Here is a 15,412-nt window from a genome sequence, read left to right as displayed (position 1 = left end):
GAGTAGGTGAAAATTGGTGCATAAAAATGTACCAGAATGTAGGAAATTCAGTGTTTGATGGCTAAAATCTTCTAGCAGGGGGACTCCCAAAACCCACCGTTTCATATGACCTTCACTACACCACTTTTTGAGAACAGTGAAGGCTTCTTTACTTCATCACCTTGAGTCAACACTGCCTCTCAGTGGTCATGACTTCTCACTACAACTGAGCGAAGCATCAACGGCTCAACCGACCAACATGCAGGTGGGTGTGGGGATGGTCACACCCAGCTATTATTACATCAAATAAACATAGATGAAAGACTAAGTGTGTAATGCAATAATGCTTTGTCTCTCTACTTAAAGGGCAGGTCCAGTGTATTTCATGTCAGCCTGAATATAAAACTCACATGCCCTTACGTACACTGACAGAGTTATGAGTCATGGTCATGCTCACTTGATTTTTGCTGAACCTTAAAATGCTTTTCAAGTCCTGCGTGAAGAACTCTTAAACTGAAGTTGCATCAGGAAGAGTGCAATCTTTTTACAGCCAGAGGGAGGAATTGCAATGTGTTGTATCCCACTGAGCAAGCAACATCCACAGATGTTGCTTGCTCAGTCTATGTGTGTGCTGTATGTCTATGTGGTTTTTGCTCTATCCACCTTCCTGCGCATGTGCTCTGAGTTCTCAGTGAATAATGCAGGAGGCTTATGAGAAAGTCTTTACACTTCTACACCAACAACTGATCCTGGCTCAGGGTCCACAGCCCAAAACTGTGGCCCGTACGTCAGCGTCTGGAGGTGGAGCGCTTGCCTGAGACCGGCCATCAGGAGGAGAGAGTAACCGGAGAGCACCTCGGAGTCACAGAGTGAAACTGGGCTGATCAGGTGTCTGAGGAAGAGAGACCTGAAGGGGAGATAGAAAGATGGAGTCCTTTATCTGTGTGGGGCAACATTTAGATTCTGTGTAACTTTGCAGTGAACTGTTAGAAGAATGTCTTTAGTGTGTTTGTCTGAGCCAAGAGGGAAAGATTTTGCACAGTCTTGTGTCTTGGTGTTGGCTGATTATGAGACTGTGTGTGTGTTTTGGGTGGTGGTGAGGTGAGAGGAGGAGCTGCCAGGTAAAAACAGAGAGAAGGAGGTGAGGCCAAGACAAGAAAGGAGTAAGGAGAGAGCGGAAAGTGTTGATAGAAAAGGCTGCTTTTCTACTTTGGACTGGCCCTCTCCGGACTTTGAGCTCTTCAGCCTGCACGGGACTGAATGTAAGCTCCTTACTTCTATTGTTTCCTTACATTACAGTTAAACTATTCCCAACACAGGTGAACTTGGCTGCACAATGTAAACTCTTATACTGTAGCTGCAGAAACATGTTGCATGGAGGCTTCCTAACCTGAACATACAGGTCAAATGTCACTGAGTGTCACAAGAAAAAAGAAATAATCTGCTGCAGCTTTAAAGCATTGAAGTTTGTTGGAACAAAGAGTGACTGTTGCAGTAAAGGGGCAGTGGTGCTTTTAAGTGGGGCAGTTTAATCTAAGTGATGCAGTTGGCTCTGTGCCTCAGGTTACAGTGCATTGTGTGGTAGTGAAGCAGGCTGTGCAGGCAAACACAGGCCTCATGTTTTAAACATGTTCGACAGAAATGCAAACTGTGTGCACGGGCTGTTAAAAAAACGTGACAAAAAATCATTACACTAGAATCAACCCTTCATTCTAAATGGTAATACTTTTTCTACAAAATTCAGGAAGTGGCATGATTGTTTTTTTTTTTCATTCTTATTTATGTATACATTTCTATCCGTCAGATGGATTGGTTTGAAAGGATCATGGTGAAGAGAGAGCTGAACCTGAAGGCGAAGCTTTCGATTTACTGGTCCATCTACGTCCCAACCCTCACCTATGCTCATGAGCTCTGGGTGTTGACTGAAAGAATGAGTTCGGGGAAACAAGCTGCCGAAATTAGTTTCCTCTGTGGGGTTGCTGGGCTAAGCCTTAGAGATAGGGTAAGGAGCTCGGACATCCGGAGGGAGCTCGGAGTAGAGCCGCTGCTCCTACGTGTCGAAAGGGGTCAGTTGAGGTGGTTCAGGCATCTGATCAGGATGCCTCCTGGGCGCCTACTGTTAGAGGTGTTCCAGGCACGTCCCACTGGTAGGAGGCATTTGCGTAGACCTAGAACTCGCCGGAGGGATTACATATCTCATCTGGCCTGGGAACACCTCGGGGTCCCCCAGGAGGAGCTGGGAAGTGTTGCTAGGGGGAGGGACGTGTGGGGTGCTTTGCTTGGCCTTCTGCCCCTGCGACCTGGCCCTGGATAAGCGGATGAAAATGGATGGATCGGAAGATCATGCAACAAGAGGTTATGTGCACAGTAGTGTGCACTTGGGCCAGTCGTATCTACCTTACGCCACTAGTTGGCATTGTACATTTCTGCAAACCATGGCTAGGTTACATTTGTACATTCTTTATGTATGTTATCAAAGTTTCTCAAGTGACCTAGCTCTGATTACATGTATTTGAGCTGACATTGTCATCGGGAAGTGTAGGGATTGGTGGATGGCGGGACACCCAGGTGAGATGGCTGCCCAGCTGCAGACCCTAGACCAACACCAGTTGTTTTTAGTGACCCGTCGCTGCGTTTCCAGCTGCAATTGTGCCACCAAACATGGATAATTTGAGCCAAAACATGATCTATTCCTCACCATGACCAAGTGGTTTTTGTGCCTAAACATAACCACACGATAACCACTACATTGCTGAAACATAAAGAATTGTAAAGTTTCAAGATATCTGTTTGCAGAAGCGTATCATGCCAACATTTCTAGTGATGGGTTGTAGCCCGATAAGGTTAGGACTATGGCAATGATCAGGGCTTAAGATAAGGTCAGACTTCATAAAAGAGCAAATTTGTTCGCAGTTTAAGAGTCTACCTGTTAGGTTTAGCTCAGGGCAAAAATGGCCCAACTAGCACCTGCTGAATTTGTCACACACCTTTTTTAATTGCCCTCATCAGTGCTTTTATTTTATGTATTCAGTTTCTTGTGTTTTATTTGTATCTTCTGTTCCAACCTGTTGTCCCCACAATGTGTGTTTTAGTGTTTAACTTGTGATGCTTTCTCTTTTATAGGACGTAGTGTAAGTCACATATGCACTTTAACTGCAAATCAATTGCCTGGAAGACACAGACAGACCTCTTTAAGCAGACAGTAACATGATGACACAGCTGAGGTGTTAAATGTTAACTGTCAGCCTACGCCTGTCCCAGGGTCCAGGCAGGCCAAAGGTCCACTCTGTGCCTCTCCTGAGTGACTCCTCCTTGGAGAGATAACCAGCTCTCCAGCCTCTCCGGGATCCAGCTTCCGCTCTGCCCCGGTCTGAAGCCTCGCAGATCTCCGGAAGACTCGACTCCTGTGGCCAGTCCAGAGGGATCTGCAGCGAGGGGCTTGTAACTTGACAGGACTGGCAGGAAACTCTTATGAAGGTAGTTGTGTCTTTTTTGGTGTCACTCTGTCTTTCCGTTGTTGTGTCCTGAAGCAAACAACCAAAGGGATACTTAATTGTAAAATGTCACCTCAGGGGTTTTAGAGGAACTAAGGTGTGTGGATGTGTCTGTATGTGTGTGAATAGTGTAAAGAAATATCAGTGAGCAGTCACAAAGCTACCTCGACCAATTCCAGCATAAACTGGACACTTCCTCAGCTTTTGTTTGTCATGTGTCTGTGGTTGAATGACTTCTCTGAATAGATGTGTTTAAAGCATTAAAATGAAGCACACTCCCTTGTTAAGTCAACATAATTATCAGTCCTGCAAGAGCTTTGTGTCCACTGTGATTTAGAACTGTGCATGTGTGTGTGTGTGTGTGTGTGTGTGTGATTCAGGTACACAAAGCAGAAGCCAACATGGAGAATCACGTCACACAGATTTCCAGAGAGGACCTGGAAGATCTCAGGGAGGCCTTTAATAAGATTGGTGAGTTTCACACCCACACACACACACACTCTCACACCCAACATGACCCACCTAGTGTATTGATAGGACTCCTGGCTTAAGTAACATGTTTACAACTGACCATAAAGCATGACTCTTATGCAAGATATTTTCATTGCTTGGGTTGTTGAGTGTGTGTTCTTATTGTGTGTGAGATTTCAGATGCAATTACGAGACAGCACCAGGTTTTATCAGTTAGATATCATAAGTGTGTAATCACCGAAAGATGCTGATAATAGTGAGCAATATCTTGTTTCAGAACTCATCTCTTTCAAATAGCCTATTCAGTTTGACTCTTGTCAGTCTGGCTACACATATCCGCTAATTAAACTAAATCTTATTCACTGTAAACTTGTTTTGCTGATTATTTTTTGTTTTATTATTATTGTTATTTATTTATATAAATTTTTTTATTGTTCATTTTATTTTATTTTATGTCTTTTGCTATTTATTTTTATGTTTTTATTCCTTATTCCCTTTATTCCGTTATTAATCTGTTGTTATTTTCTCTCTCTGAACCTGTAAGGTGACCTTGAGTGTCTTGAAAGGCACATATATATATATATATATATATATATACATACAGTACAGGCCAAAAGTTTGGACACACCTTCTCATTCAGTGCGTTTTCTTTATTTCCATGACTATTTACATTGTAGATTCTCACTGAAGGCATCAAAACTATGAATGAACACATGTGGAGTTATGTACTTAACAAAAAAAGGTGAAATAACTGAAAACATGTTTTATATTCTAGTTTCTTCAAAATAGCCACCCTTTGCTCTGATTACTGCTTTGCACACTCTTGGCATTCTCTCCATGAGCTTCAAGAGGTAGTCACCTGAAATGGTTTTCCAACAGTCTTGAAGGAGTTCCCAGAGGTGTTTAGCACTTGTTGGCCCCTTTGCCTTCACTCTGCGGTCCAGCTCACCCCAAACCATCTCGATTGGGTTCAGGTCCGGTGACTGTGGAGGCCAGGTCATCTGCCGCAGCACTCCATCACTCTCCTTCTTGGTCAAATAGCCCTTACACAGCCTGGAGGTGTGTTTGGGGTCATTGTCCTGTTGAAAAATAAATGATCGCCCAACTAAACGCAAACCGGATGGGATGGCATGTCGCTGCAGGATGCTGTGGTAGCCATGCTGGTTCAGTGTGCCTTCAATTTTGAATAAATCCCCAACAGTGTCACCAGCAAACACCCCACACCATCACACCTCCTCCTCCATGCTTCACAGTGGGAACCAGGCATGTGGAATCCATCCGTTCACCTTTTCTGCGTCTCACAAAGACGCGGTTGGAACCAAAGATCTCAAATTTGGACTCATCAGAACAAAGCACAGATTTCCACTGGTCTAATGTCCATTCCTTGTGTTTCTTGGCCCAAACAAATCTCTTCTGCTTGTTGCCTCTCCTTAGCAGTGGTTTCCTAGCAGCTATTTGACCATGAAGGCCTGATTCGCGCAGTCTCCTCTTAACAGTTGTTCTAGAGATGGGTCTGCTGCTAGAACTCTGTGTGGCATTCATCTGGTCTCTGATCTGAGCTGCTGTTAACTTGCGATTTCTGAGGCTGGTGACTCAGATGAACTTATCCTCAGAAGCAGAGGTGACTCTTGGTCTTCCTTTCCTGGGTCGGTCCTCATGTGTGCCAGTTTCGTTGTAGCGCTTGATGGTTTTTGCGACTCCACTTGGGGACACATTTAAAGTTTTTGCAATTTTCGGACTGACTGACCTTCATTTCTTAAAGTAATGATGGCCACTCGTTTTTCTTTAGTTAGCTGATTGGTTCTTGCCATAATATGAATTTTAACAGTTGTCCAATAGGGCTGTCGGCTGTGTATTAACCTGACTTCTGCACAGCACAACTGATGGTCCCAACCCCATTGATAAAGCAAGAAATTCCACTAATTAACCCTGATAAGGCACACCTGTGAAGTGGAAACCATTTCAGGTGACTACCTCTTGAAGCTCATGGAGAGAATGCCAAGAGTGTGCAAAGCAGTAATCAGAGCAAAGGGTGGCTATTTTGAAGAAACTAGAATATAAAACATGTTTTCAGTTATTTCACCTTTTTTTGTTAAGTACATAACTCCACATGTGTTCATTCATAGTTTTGATGCCTTCAGTGAGAATCTAAAATGTAAACAGTCATGGAAATAAAGAAAACGCATTGGATGAGAAGGTGTGTCCAAACTTTTGGCCTGTACTGTATATGTAAGGAATGTCATTATATTAGTAGATCATGGTGCATGATCTACTAATACAAGCCAAAAAAGATAAGCAAATAAAGTGGGTGAGACAGAGATTTTGTCCAGTTTAAAATGATGCATAACTCTTTATTTTACTGGTTCCACTTTATGTAATTTCCTACAAAAGAGCTGACATGTGACTGCAAATAAATAGAAAGGTTTTTGAAAAGTACTATGTACTTCGGTTCTAATTATATGTAAAAGTAAGACAGTGTTTGATTGGCATACTTCTAGCTGGACAAGGTCTAATGAATTGCAAGCATAACCAAGGACCTTCCACGGGGTCCAAAGATAAATCCGACCTAGTCAGTGACTCTGTGAGGCTGTAATGTTCATGGCAAAGAACACCAAACCCTTAGCAAGATAAAAGCCAAATTCAAAAACACACATTCTTCCTCTTACCTGTTCTATTAATCAGTCTCAATTGTTGTGGTGTGAGTTGCAGAGTGTTGGAGATATCAGCCGTAGAGATGTCTGCCTTCTCTCCAGTATAATGGATCTAGATGGCACTCAGCTTGTGGTGCTCGAAGCACCAAAAAACGTACATTTGAAAAACTCAGCAGCAATGTCTCTTTCCAGAAATCATGACCCGGTTACTCAAGATAATCCACAGACCTTGTTGAGAGCAGTTTCATGTAGGAACTATTTTCTTTGTACCGAACTTTTCCCGCCAACCGTATCACTGTGCAGAAGGAAGTGTTTAACCCTTTCTCTCTGCAATAATAATTCTCCTTTTTCCTTTTCTGAACGCAAATCACTCTTTGGTTGCTCACTTGCATGTCATATTCACACTTAGCAGTAACATATGATGACAAAAGCTTGGTCAGTGCCCTGCAGGTCAGCTGATAACATAATACAATTCAACATATTAAGAGAACAAACTTTACAATAATAAATCAATAATTAAATAATATTTACTCAGGTTTATTAATTATTTATGAAGCAATACCTGCTTATAAACTCAACACAACTAATTTAACTTTAGTGTCTTTATTCTCCCTAAAATCAACACCAAACTACAGAACCTATAATTAAGTTAGATTGTTAGGAAATTACAGTCTTTTGTTTGTCCTTGCTGTTATTATCTTATCTTTAAATATTGAGCTCATCAGTTTCAGATTAATATTTGTAAAGCAAATTGACTCACTGTATCTGTGTGTGCGTTCCTCTGTTTGCCTATTTGTGTTCAGATATCGATAACAGCGGCTTCGTGAGCGACTTCGAGCTGCAGGAGCTGTTCAGGGAGGCCAGTTTCTCCCTGCCGGGGTACAAGGTGCGAGAGATCATGGAGACCTTCATTGCCGGAGACACCAACAAGGACGAGAAGATCAGCTTCGAGGAATTTGTCTCTGTGAGTTCTGATGCAGATAGATTGTGAGGAAATATGTGAACTTGCTCATCAAAGCCACACATGGAGTAACACAGCATATCCATGTTCAGATCTATCAGGAGCTGAAGAGCAAGGAGTTCAGTGAGACGTTTAGGAAAACCATCTCAAGGAGGGACGGGATCCGGTCCTTTGGTGGAACGTCGGGGAATTCCAGCGAGGGAACGCAGCACTCCTACTCTGGTGTGAGAGAGTATATGTTGTGTGTGTTGGTGTGTGTGTGTGTCATGCCGCTTGTGTCAGTTTTTTTTATTAGGGTAGGATTACAAGTGTGACTCTCAGTATCCTAATGTGTGTGTGTGTGTGTGTGTGTGTGTGTGTTTAGATGAGGAGAAGGTGGCGTTTGTCAACTGGATCAACAAAGCCTTGGCCAAAGATCCAGACTGCCAGCATCTGCTGCCCATGAACCCCAACGATGAAAGCCTCTTTGCCTCTGTCCGTGATGGCATCCTGTTATGGTAACACACACACACACACACACACATCAGAAATGACATGCAGCAATTGTCTTACTCACTCACGGTCCTTGTTCTCTTTCAGCAAAATGATCAACCTGTCTCAGCCTAACACGATCGATGAAAGAGTCATCAACACTAAGAAACTTACCACCTTCACAATGACAGTGAGTAGAAGCTAAGAAATGTGTCACATATTGTAACACTTACTGGCATACATATTATTGCGGCCCCCAAATAAGTTCAAAAATAGCCGCCCACAGACGCCATAACCGGAGATACGATGAACTCACTGTCTCTGGTTTAGTTTGCTCACTGTTTGATGATCCAGGATGCTTCGGTTGGTTTTAGAGTTGACTGATTTGCAGGATGTAATGAGAGTTGCAAGATGACACAATGAACTGGTTGTCTTGACTGTCGCATTCAAAACAAAATGAAAACAAAGTTCCCCAAGCAAACATTCCCCAAATAAATAAGCCTTTCCAAAAACAGTTGAAAATCAATGGGGTGTTAACGACTTCATCATTCCATATAAACCAATATTAACCAAAAAATACGGTGGTCTAGGACTGTAACCCTGTGGCATATTCCACACTCCAAATTTAAGACAACAGATTGGATGTCCAATAATGTGCAAACAGCTTGTAATATATTAACTTTTTCCTGCATACTTTTTCTGTTTTACATCTAATTTTATTCTGTAATGGCTTCCTCTGTGGAGAAGTATCAAAAAATGAGCATGGTCTCACATATCTGCCCTTTTATTTCTGACTTGATGATATCTATCCATCTGTTAAAGTGCTCCATTCAATTTCCAATAAGTAATTTATTATTTGGAGGATTCAGGTCTTTGTTTTTGCTGAGCTGTTACAACAACGGAAATTGCAACAGTGCTCTCATGTGGCTATAAAATCTCTGACTTTGAGCAAAAATCGACATAATTCATTTGTAGGAGAATCTGGTCCTGGCTCTGAACTCAGCCTCTGCGATCGGCTGCATGGTGGTGAGCATTGACGCCCATGATCTGATGGCTGGGAAGCCTCATCTGGTCCTGGGACTGTTCTGGCAGATTATCAAGGTTGGCCTCTTTGCTGATATAGAAGTCAGCAGGAACGAAGGTCAGCGCACATGTACACTCACACATTAACTTCACAGTTACTGTCTGCTATTAAACTCACTGGAATGCAGTTAATGTTCTAAATATTAATGTTATGTTATAATTATTCTTTTAAAGGAGAGGTGTGAAGTTAAAGGAGCTTTATGCAACATTCAGAGTGTTAGTATAGCAGCAAACCGCTATTTTCCATGTAAAGATATGGTGGAGAAATGACATCCTGAGTAGAGAATGACATCACGCTATCTCTGTGACTGTTGTATTCCGAGCCTCTCTGTTCTTTGATTTGGTAGCTGGTCCGACCTACTGGCTAATTGCTGCCACTCTGCACTGCACTCATATAGCAGTTGCCATTGACCCACAGTGGCAGAACGGTGCCGTCACAGAAGTATAACACCCGACTCAAGTTGCTATAGGTGCAGCTGGAGCAGCTATGTGACCCGCCCACAAGCTACATAATGCACTTGCCATACCTACAGGTCAGTCCACATTCAGCCCCCCTCACTGCTGGGCCTGGAAGTGGAAGCCCCGAGTAAAATGCTAGGTTAGCATTTAGCTAGCTAGGAAGTGTTAGCTTAAAAGAAAGGCGGTTAAGTTCAGGGTAAAGGTAAGAGTAAGGGTTACATCTTGTTTTTTTATAAGATGAATCACGTCTTTGTGTATAATGAGTTTAAAAGTGGATTATATCTACATTTTGCCTCATATTTAGTCACTACTAGTCACGTTGATGCAGGCTTCAGCTAACTGTTGTGTTTTTGGGTTTGTCTTGTATTAGTAGGAAGTGTGGTTTGTAGGGGTGTGTCGTGAACGTGACCAACAGAATGTGTCTGCAGCTATACATGTCTCCGAGGGTTAACAACGCTAGATATGTCAGCACTGTTGCCGTTGTTAACACTGTTCGCGCTGTTAGCACCGTTAGCCTGCTTAGCCACCTCCATGTTGAGAGCTGTGCGCAGACAACCTCTGAATCATAGATATACTCTGAATGTCACATACAGCTCCTTTAATCTCTTTATGCTTTCGCCCCAAAAAGATTAAACTCCTACTTTTGCTTTTAGTAGAGACTTTTAACCTAATGACTTGTGTGTCTCCAGATCTGATCGGCCTTCTGTCAGACAAGGAGCACCTGGACCACCTGATGTCTCTCTCCCCTGAGGACCTGCTGCTCCGCTGGGTCAACCATCATCTACGCAACGCAGGAACAAGCACCATCGGAAACTTCAGTGAAGACATTAAGGTCTTCTTCAGAACACATACACACAGTCGCACACACATAATACCACAAACACATGAGTGTAACCCCGTCTCGTTCTGCACCACTGCAGGACTCTCGAGCCTACTTCCACCTGTTGGACCAGATTGCTCTGCAAGGAGAGCGCGACTACAAAATGAATATTAAGATCGATATGAGCGGCCTCCAAGTGAGTTGGTTTGTTTTTCTTTTCAAATCACAGTGAGAAACTTATACGTGGAAAATGTCAGATTTAATGGTGACACCAGATACTGATAAATGTGATTGTGTGAGTATTTATTTTTAGGGTTTCTTGGCGTAAGATGTGATTTTATTATTTTGTTTCAACTTAAAAATGTTATTCTGGGTTTTATCATTCTGCAGATACATTCAGGTGGCTTTCCTGTTGCACTGCGGTATGATTACATGTATGTAGCATCTGTACCAGCATGTACACATGTCTGATTATGTGTTATGTGAAGGAGCGTAATTTGGACCGGAGGGCTGAGCTGATGCTGCAGCAGGCGGCCCGCATGGACTGCAGGCAGTTTGTCTCTCCTCATGACGTCACATCCGGGAACAGCAAACTCAACTTGGCCTTCGTAGCCAACCTGTACAACATGCACCCTGGTGTGCAGAAGGGTCAGATCAACGGCAGCAGCGTCAACAGCATCGACCTAGCACACATAGAACGTGAGTCCAGTATGATCAGGCTGCGTCAAATCACGGTCTTGAGGCTGCTCATTATCGACCCAGAGTGTATGCAATGTACAGGGAACTGATGTAAAGCTAAACACAGAGCTCGTAAACCCAATGAAAAGTCCACCAACATAAATGTTTCAGGGTGTGACAAGTTATGGTAGCCATAAATCCATATACTGCATGTACTGTAAGCTACAGCTGAATGTAAACCAGCCCTGTCAGGTGACAGTAACTGTGTGAGAACAACTGATAGACGTGCATGTTTATCATGTCTTCATGTCTTTCCAGCTGAGACCAACGAGGAGAAGACGTTTCGAAACTGGATGAACTCTCTGGGCGTCTCTCCACATGTCAACCACCTGTACTGGTATGCCATCAGTTACACATCAGTGCGGTTAATCTTATCAAGAAAGAGGGGATGGACACTTCGTAAGAGACAATGTACAATGAGCAGGTCATCATTGTGAAATAAACCTCAACACTGTGATGACTCCTTGAATCGAGGGGATTATTTCACAATAATGACCTGCTGGATCTGTATTATCCTGCTTCTTACAAGGCTACTAACGAAAGAATTCAATAACTTGAGACAGAATGTTGATTTAAAAAGGATTTTTTTTATTTGAAGTGGTCCTCCAAAGATTATGATCAGAACTGCGTCCATAGCAACGGTCTGTTATTCATAGCAGCGGTTTGCTATTTAGAAATAACAGACTGTAGTTAAACATTTCTAGTTACCTACTTATACCCGAGGCCTGCTCAGTTTAATGAGGGTAGTAGGTCATTTGTCACCTGGACAATTTGCCCAGGTGAGTGTCACCTTACTTGCGAATGATTCAGATTGCCACTTTAGAACTACACCTGTGTTTATAAAGAAACTTGAATTAAATTAAAAATAGTAATAATTTTCTTTTTATTTCTTTTCTTTTTTCTTTAATAATAGTAATAATAATAAACTTTATTTACATAGCACCTTTCAAAACACAGTTACAAAGTGCTGTACAATAAAACTAAACACAATTAAAAACACAAGAAGAATAAAACATGCGTGTAGGTCATTCTAGGGCCTCGGTGCCCTGGTGACAAAAGCTCTGTCCCCTTTCGTCTTCAGTCTGGACGACCTCTGCTCGAGGATCTCAAACAATGCAAAGGTTTATAGGGGACTAACAGGTCTGAAATGTAATCTGGAGCCATGGAGAGCCTTGAAAGTAATTAATAAGATTTTAAAGTCAATCCTAAAACAAATAGGCTAAAACTGGTGTGGTGTGGTCGTGCTTCTTGGTGCAAGGTTTTTTGATTGGGTAAAATAGACAGTGGCATGCAGCCTATAGCAAAATGAAATGCTTATTCTATATGAACTATAAAAACTCTGAATAAACTCCATGTATTAAAACAGTATTCAACTAAATTAATAATTTCTTAACTTCTTTTACATCCTTGTCATATACAAGTATGCAGTGATGATTGTTGGTAACATGTATGTTGATGTTGCCTAAAGTCTCTATGTAATCATGTGACAAGACGACATGATACAGGAGCTAGTTTAGGTGCAAAATCTGACTGATAAGCTGAGCACATCTACAAGTCCAACGAGGAGTCATGCTGTTTAAAGATAAAAGCCACAGTAAGAAAGGAAAGGAGAGAAACGAGCAGGAGGAGAAAGTAGCAAAGCTCCCTAAATTAGATTCCTCTGGCATTTTTATAAACAGTTGTCAGTTGTGTGTGTGTGCGTCTTATACTGTAACTAGTAACCACTGTGCACTAGGGCCCGTCAGAAAGAACATACAAGCAACAAACACCAGTAATAAAACATAAAAATAAATCAACAAAGAACATACAATCAGTAGCAGAACATAGCTCAGCAATGGGTTAAAACTGATATACAATGGGGTGCTCAGTAGCTCAGTGGGTAGAGTGGGCACCCCGTGTACAAAGGCAGTGTCCTTTCCACAGTAGCCATAGGCTAGATTCCAGCTCACAACCCTTTGCTGCATGTCATCCGCCTCTCTTCTCCCCTCACACTTCAGACTGTCCTGTCATTAACAGCTAAAAGCCCCAAAATAATCTAAAAAAAAAAAAAAGAGAGATACAATAAGATACAGTTCTTGCCTTTAAAGTGAGTTAGCTAGTTATAATAAGTGTCATGAACAGGACTATTTAAAAGATAAAGAGGTCACGAGTCCATGTCAATCTGCTGGGGACATACTGGATCCCACATTGATTTATTTCTTTATTGGGCCAGAGGTAATCAAATGTAAACATAGTGGGTCTACAGCAGACTGGACTTGGCTCGTAACATATCAACAAAGTGTTAAACGCCTCAACTAGAAACCCATTTTTTTGTGCACAAGCCTGAAAATGTCAGACTCTAAATCGGGCAACTCTTTGACATTTACGATCAACAAACAGAATCTGTCAGTGAATTAGAATTAGCGATATTGAACCAAACTTAGGCAAAGCAAGGCAGCTTTATTTGTACGGCACATTTCATACACGAGGGCAATTCAAAGTGCTTTACAAGGCAGAGGCAGAGATATATTTTGGCGCTGAGCCACAGAGTGATTTATACACAAGCACCAAGGTTTTAAAATCAGTTCTCTGAGTGACAGGGAGCCAGTGTAAGGATTTTAGAAGTGGAGTAATGTGGTCATATTTCCTAGTTTTTGTCAGGACCCTCACCGCAGCATCCTGAATAAGCTCAAGTTGCCAAACAGCTTCTTTTGAAAGTCCTGTTACAACACAAGTAACTGTTGCTGCTGTGATGCATATGTTCCTCACTTGCTCTCTGTTTTTTGTCCTCTGCAGGGACCTGTGTGATGGTTTGGTGATCATGCAGCTTTATGAGAAGGTTAATGTGCCGGTGAACTGGAAGAAAGTCAACCAACCGCCTTATCCTGTCCTCGGGACCAATATGAAAAAGGTGTCCACATTAACAACAAATAAAGCTGGTGATCACAAAAAACACTTGATGGCAAACGTAAAGGAAAGTAACCGTGTTTTTCTTCACATATCTTAGCTGGAAAACTGTAACTACGCCGTGGAGCTGGGCAGGGATGTGGCTCACTTCTCTCTGGTTGGCATCGGAGGAGAGAACTTGAATCAGGGGAGTCGGATACACACCCTGGCGCTGGTCTGGCAGCTGATGAGGAGGTACGTGCATCGTCCAAAGCTGTGGGGCGTGTCACTTGGCAAACAGATCCTCCATTTGTATCAGTTTTAGTAGTTTGAATATGAGTTATCTATCCTGCTTATTATGCTTCAGGTACACAGTGTTGGTTTTGTCAGACCTGGGTGATGGAGAGAAGGTTGGAGATCAGATCATCCTCGGCTGGGTCAACACCACCTTGAGCCAGAAACGCAAGGACACACAGATCAGCAGCTTCAAGGTATGTGTGTGTGTGTGTGTGAGTGCGTGGTGTATTGCAATAAACACAAGGCTGCATTTGACCCTGTTTTGACGTTTTCTGCAGGACAAACTGATCAGCACCAGCCTGCCTGTGATCGACCTGATTGATGCCATCGCTCCCGGAAACGTCAAGTGGGACATGGTGAAGAGAGGAGAGAAAGGATGGATGAAGGAGGCAGACAAGCACAACAACGCCATGTAAAAGACAAAATCTTGACAGTTGTTTCCTTCTCCTGCATCTTTGTATTTGTCGTCAGATCGTCGTCTCCTAACTTCTCTCTCTTCCTGCTCCTCTCCCAGGTATGCGATCTCATTGGCTCGTAAGATCGGAGCACGTGTGTACGCGCTGCCTGACGATTTGGTGGAGGTGAATCCCAAGATGGTGCTGACGCTGTTCGCCTCCCTCATGGGCCACAGTATGAAAAAGGCCAACCGCTGAAACAGACATGAACAAACCACCTGGAAACCAACCACCAATATACATTTCATTTCTATGCGTTCTCCATCAATCTTTTTCTCATCATTGTAATTTCTTTCTTTGACCTTTAACCTTGCTGTGATCACCAACAAAGTCTGTTATTCTATCTCGGTTTTCATGCAAACAAGACGACGAACGCAAAGACGAAAATCATTTCCCATCAGCAAAACCGCTGCATTTGTTATCTGTGATTTTGTCGAACAAGCTCCTAATTGTTCTTTGTTATATTATATTTAATAGCGCATTACATCTGTTTACTTCTTTTTCTATATGAACAGAAAAGGAGGAATCATACATACACATATGTCTGTAAATGTTGTGCATTGAATATTGCTATTTAATTATTAAAGAGAATCTATTAAACGTACTGAGCAGCAGCGTATGTGTGTGTTGTGTCTGGTTAAATGAAGAAGAGAAACATGTTGATTTAG

At 42.4% G+C, this 15,412-nt stretch overlaps 1 protein-coding gene across 2 annotated transcripts; it reads left to right on the top strand.

The window, feature by feature from the left end:
* The first annotated feature begins 3,248 nt into the window (after nt 1-3,248).
* Nucleotides 3,249-15,378, top strand: pls1 (plastin 1 (I isoform)). 2 transcript variants are annotated; one of them, XM_049597020.1, is made up of 16 exons: nt 3,249-3,459; nt 3,854-3,944; nt 7,399-7,559; nt 7,649-7,778; nt 7,921-8,053; nt 8,136-8,217; nt 9,003-9,168; nt 10,259-10,401; nt 10,490-10,585; nt 10,878-11,088; nt 11,386-11,464; nt 13,903-14,017; nt 14,114-14,247; nt 14,360-14,483; nt 14,568-14,701; nt 14,804-15,378. In XM_049597020.1, the coding sequence occupies exons 1-16, from the start codon at nt 3,451-3,453 to the stop codon at nt 14,940-14,942; spliced, it is 1,947 nt and encodes a 648-aa protein (XP_049452977.1). In that variant the 5' UTR covers nt 3,249-3,450; the 3' UTR covers nt 14,943-15,378. The 2 variants fall into 2 exon arrangements, with proteins under 2 accessions (XP_049452977.1, XP_049452978.1); XM_049597021.1 differs by having other exon boundaries at nt 3,254-3,456; nt 14,804-15,377.
* Nucleotides 15,379-15,412: the final 34 nt, after the last annotated feature.

Source organism: Epinephelus fuscoguttatus, linkage group LG14 (assembly GCF_011397635.1).
Source record: "Epinephelus fuscoguttatus linkage group LG14, E.fuscoguttatus.final_Chr_v1".
In the NCBI taxonomy this organism is placed as follows: domain Eukaryota; kingdom Metazoa; phylum Chordata; class Actinopteri; order Perciformes; family Serranidae; genus Epinephelus; species Epinephelus fuscoguttatus.
This window is presented reverse-complemented; position numbering and strand designations above follow the sequence as displayed.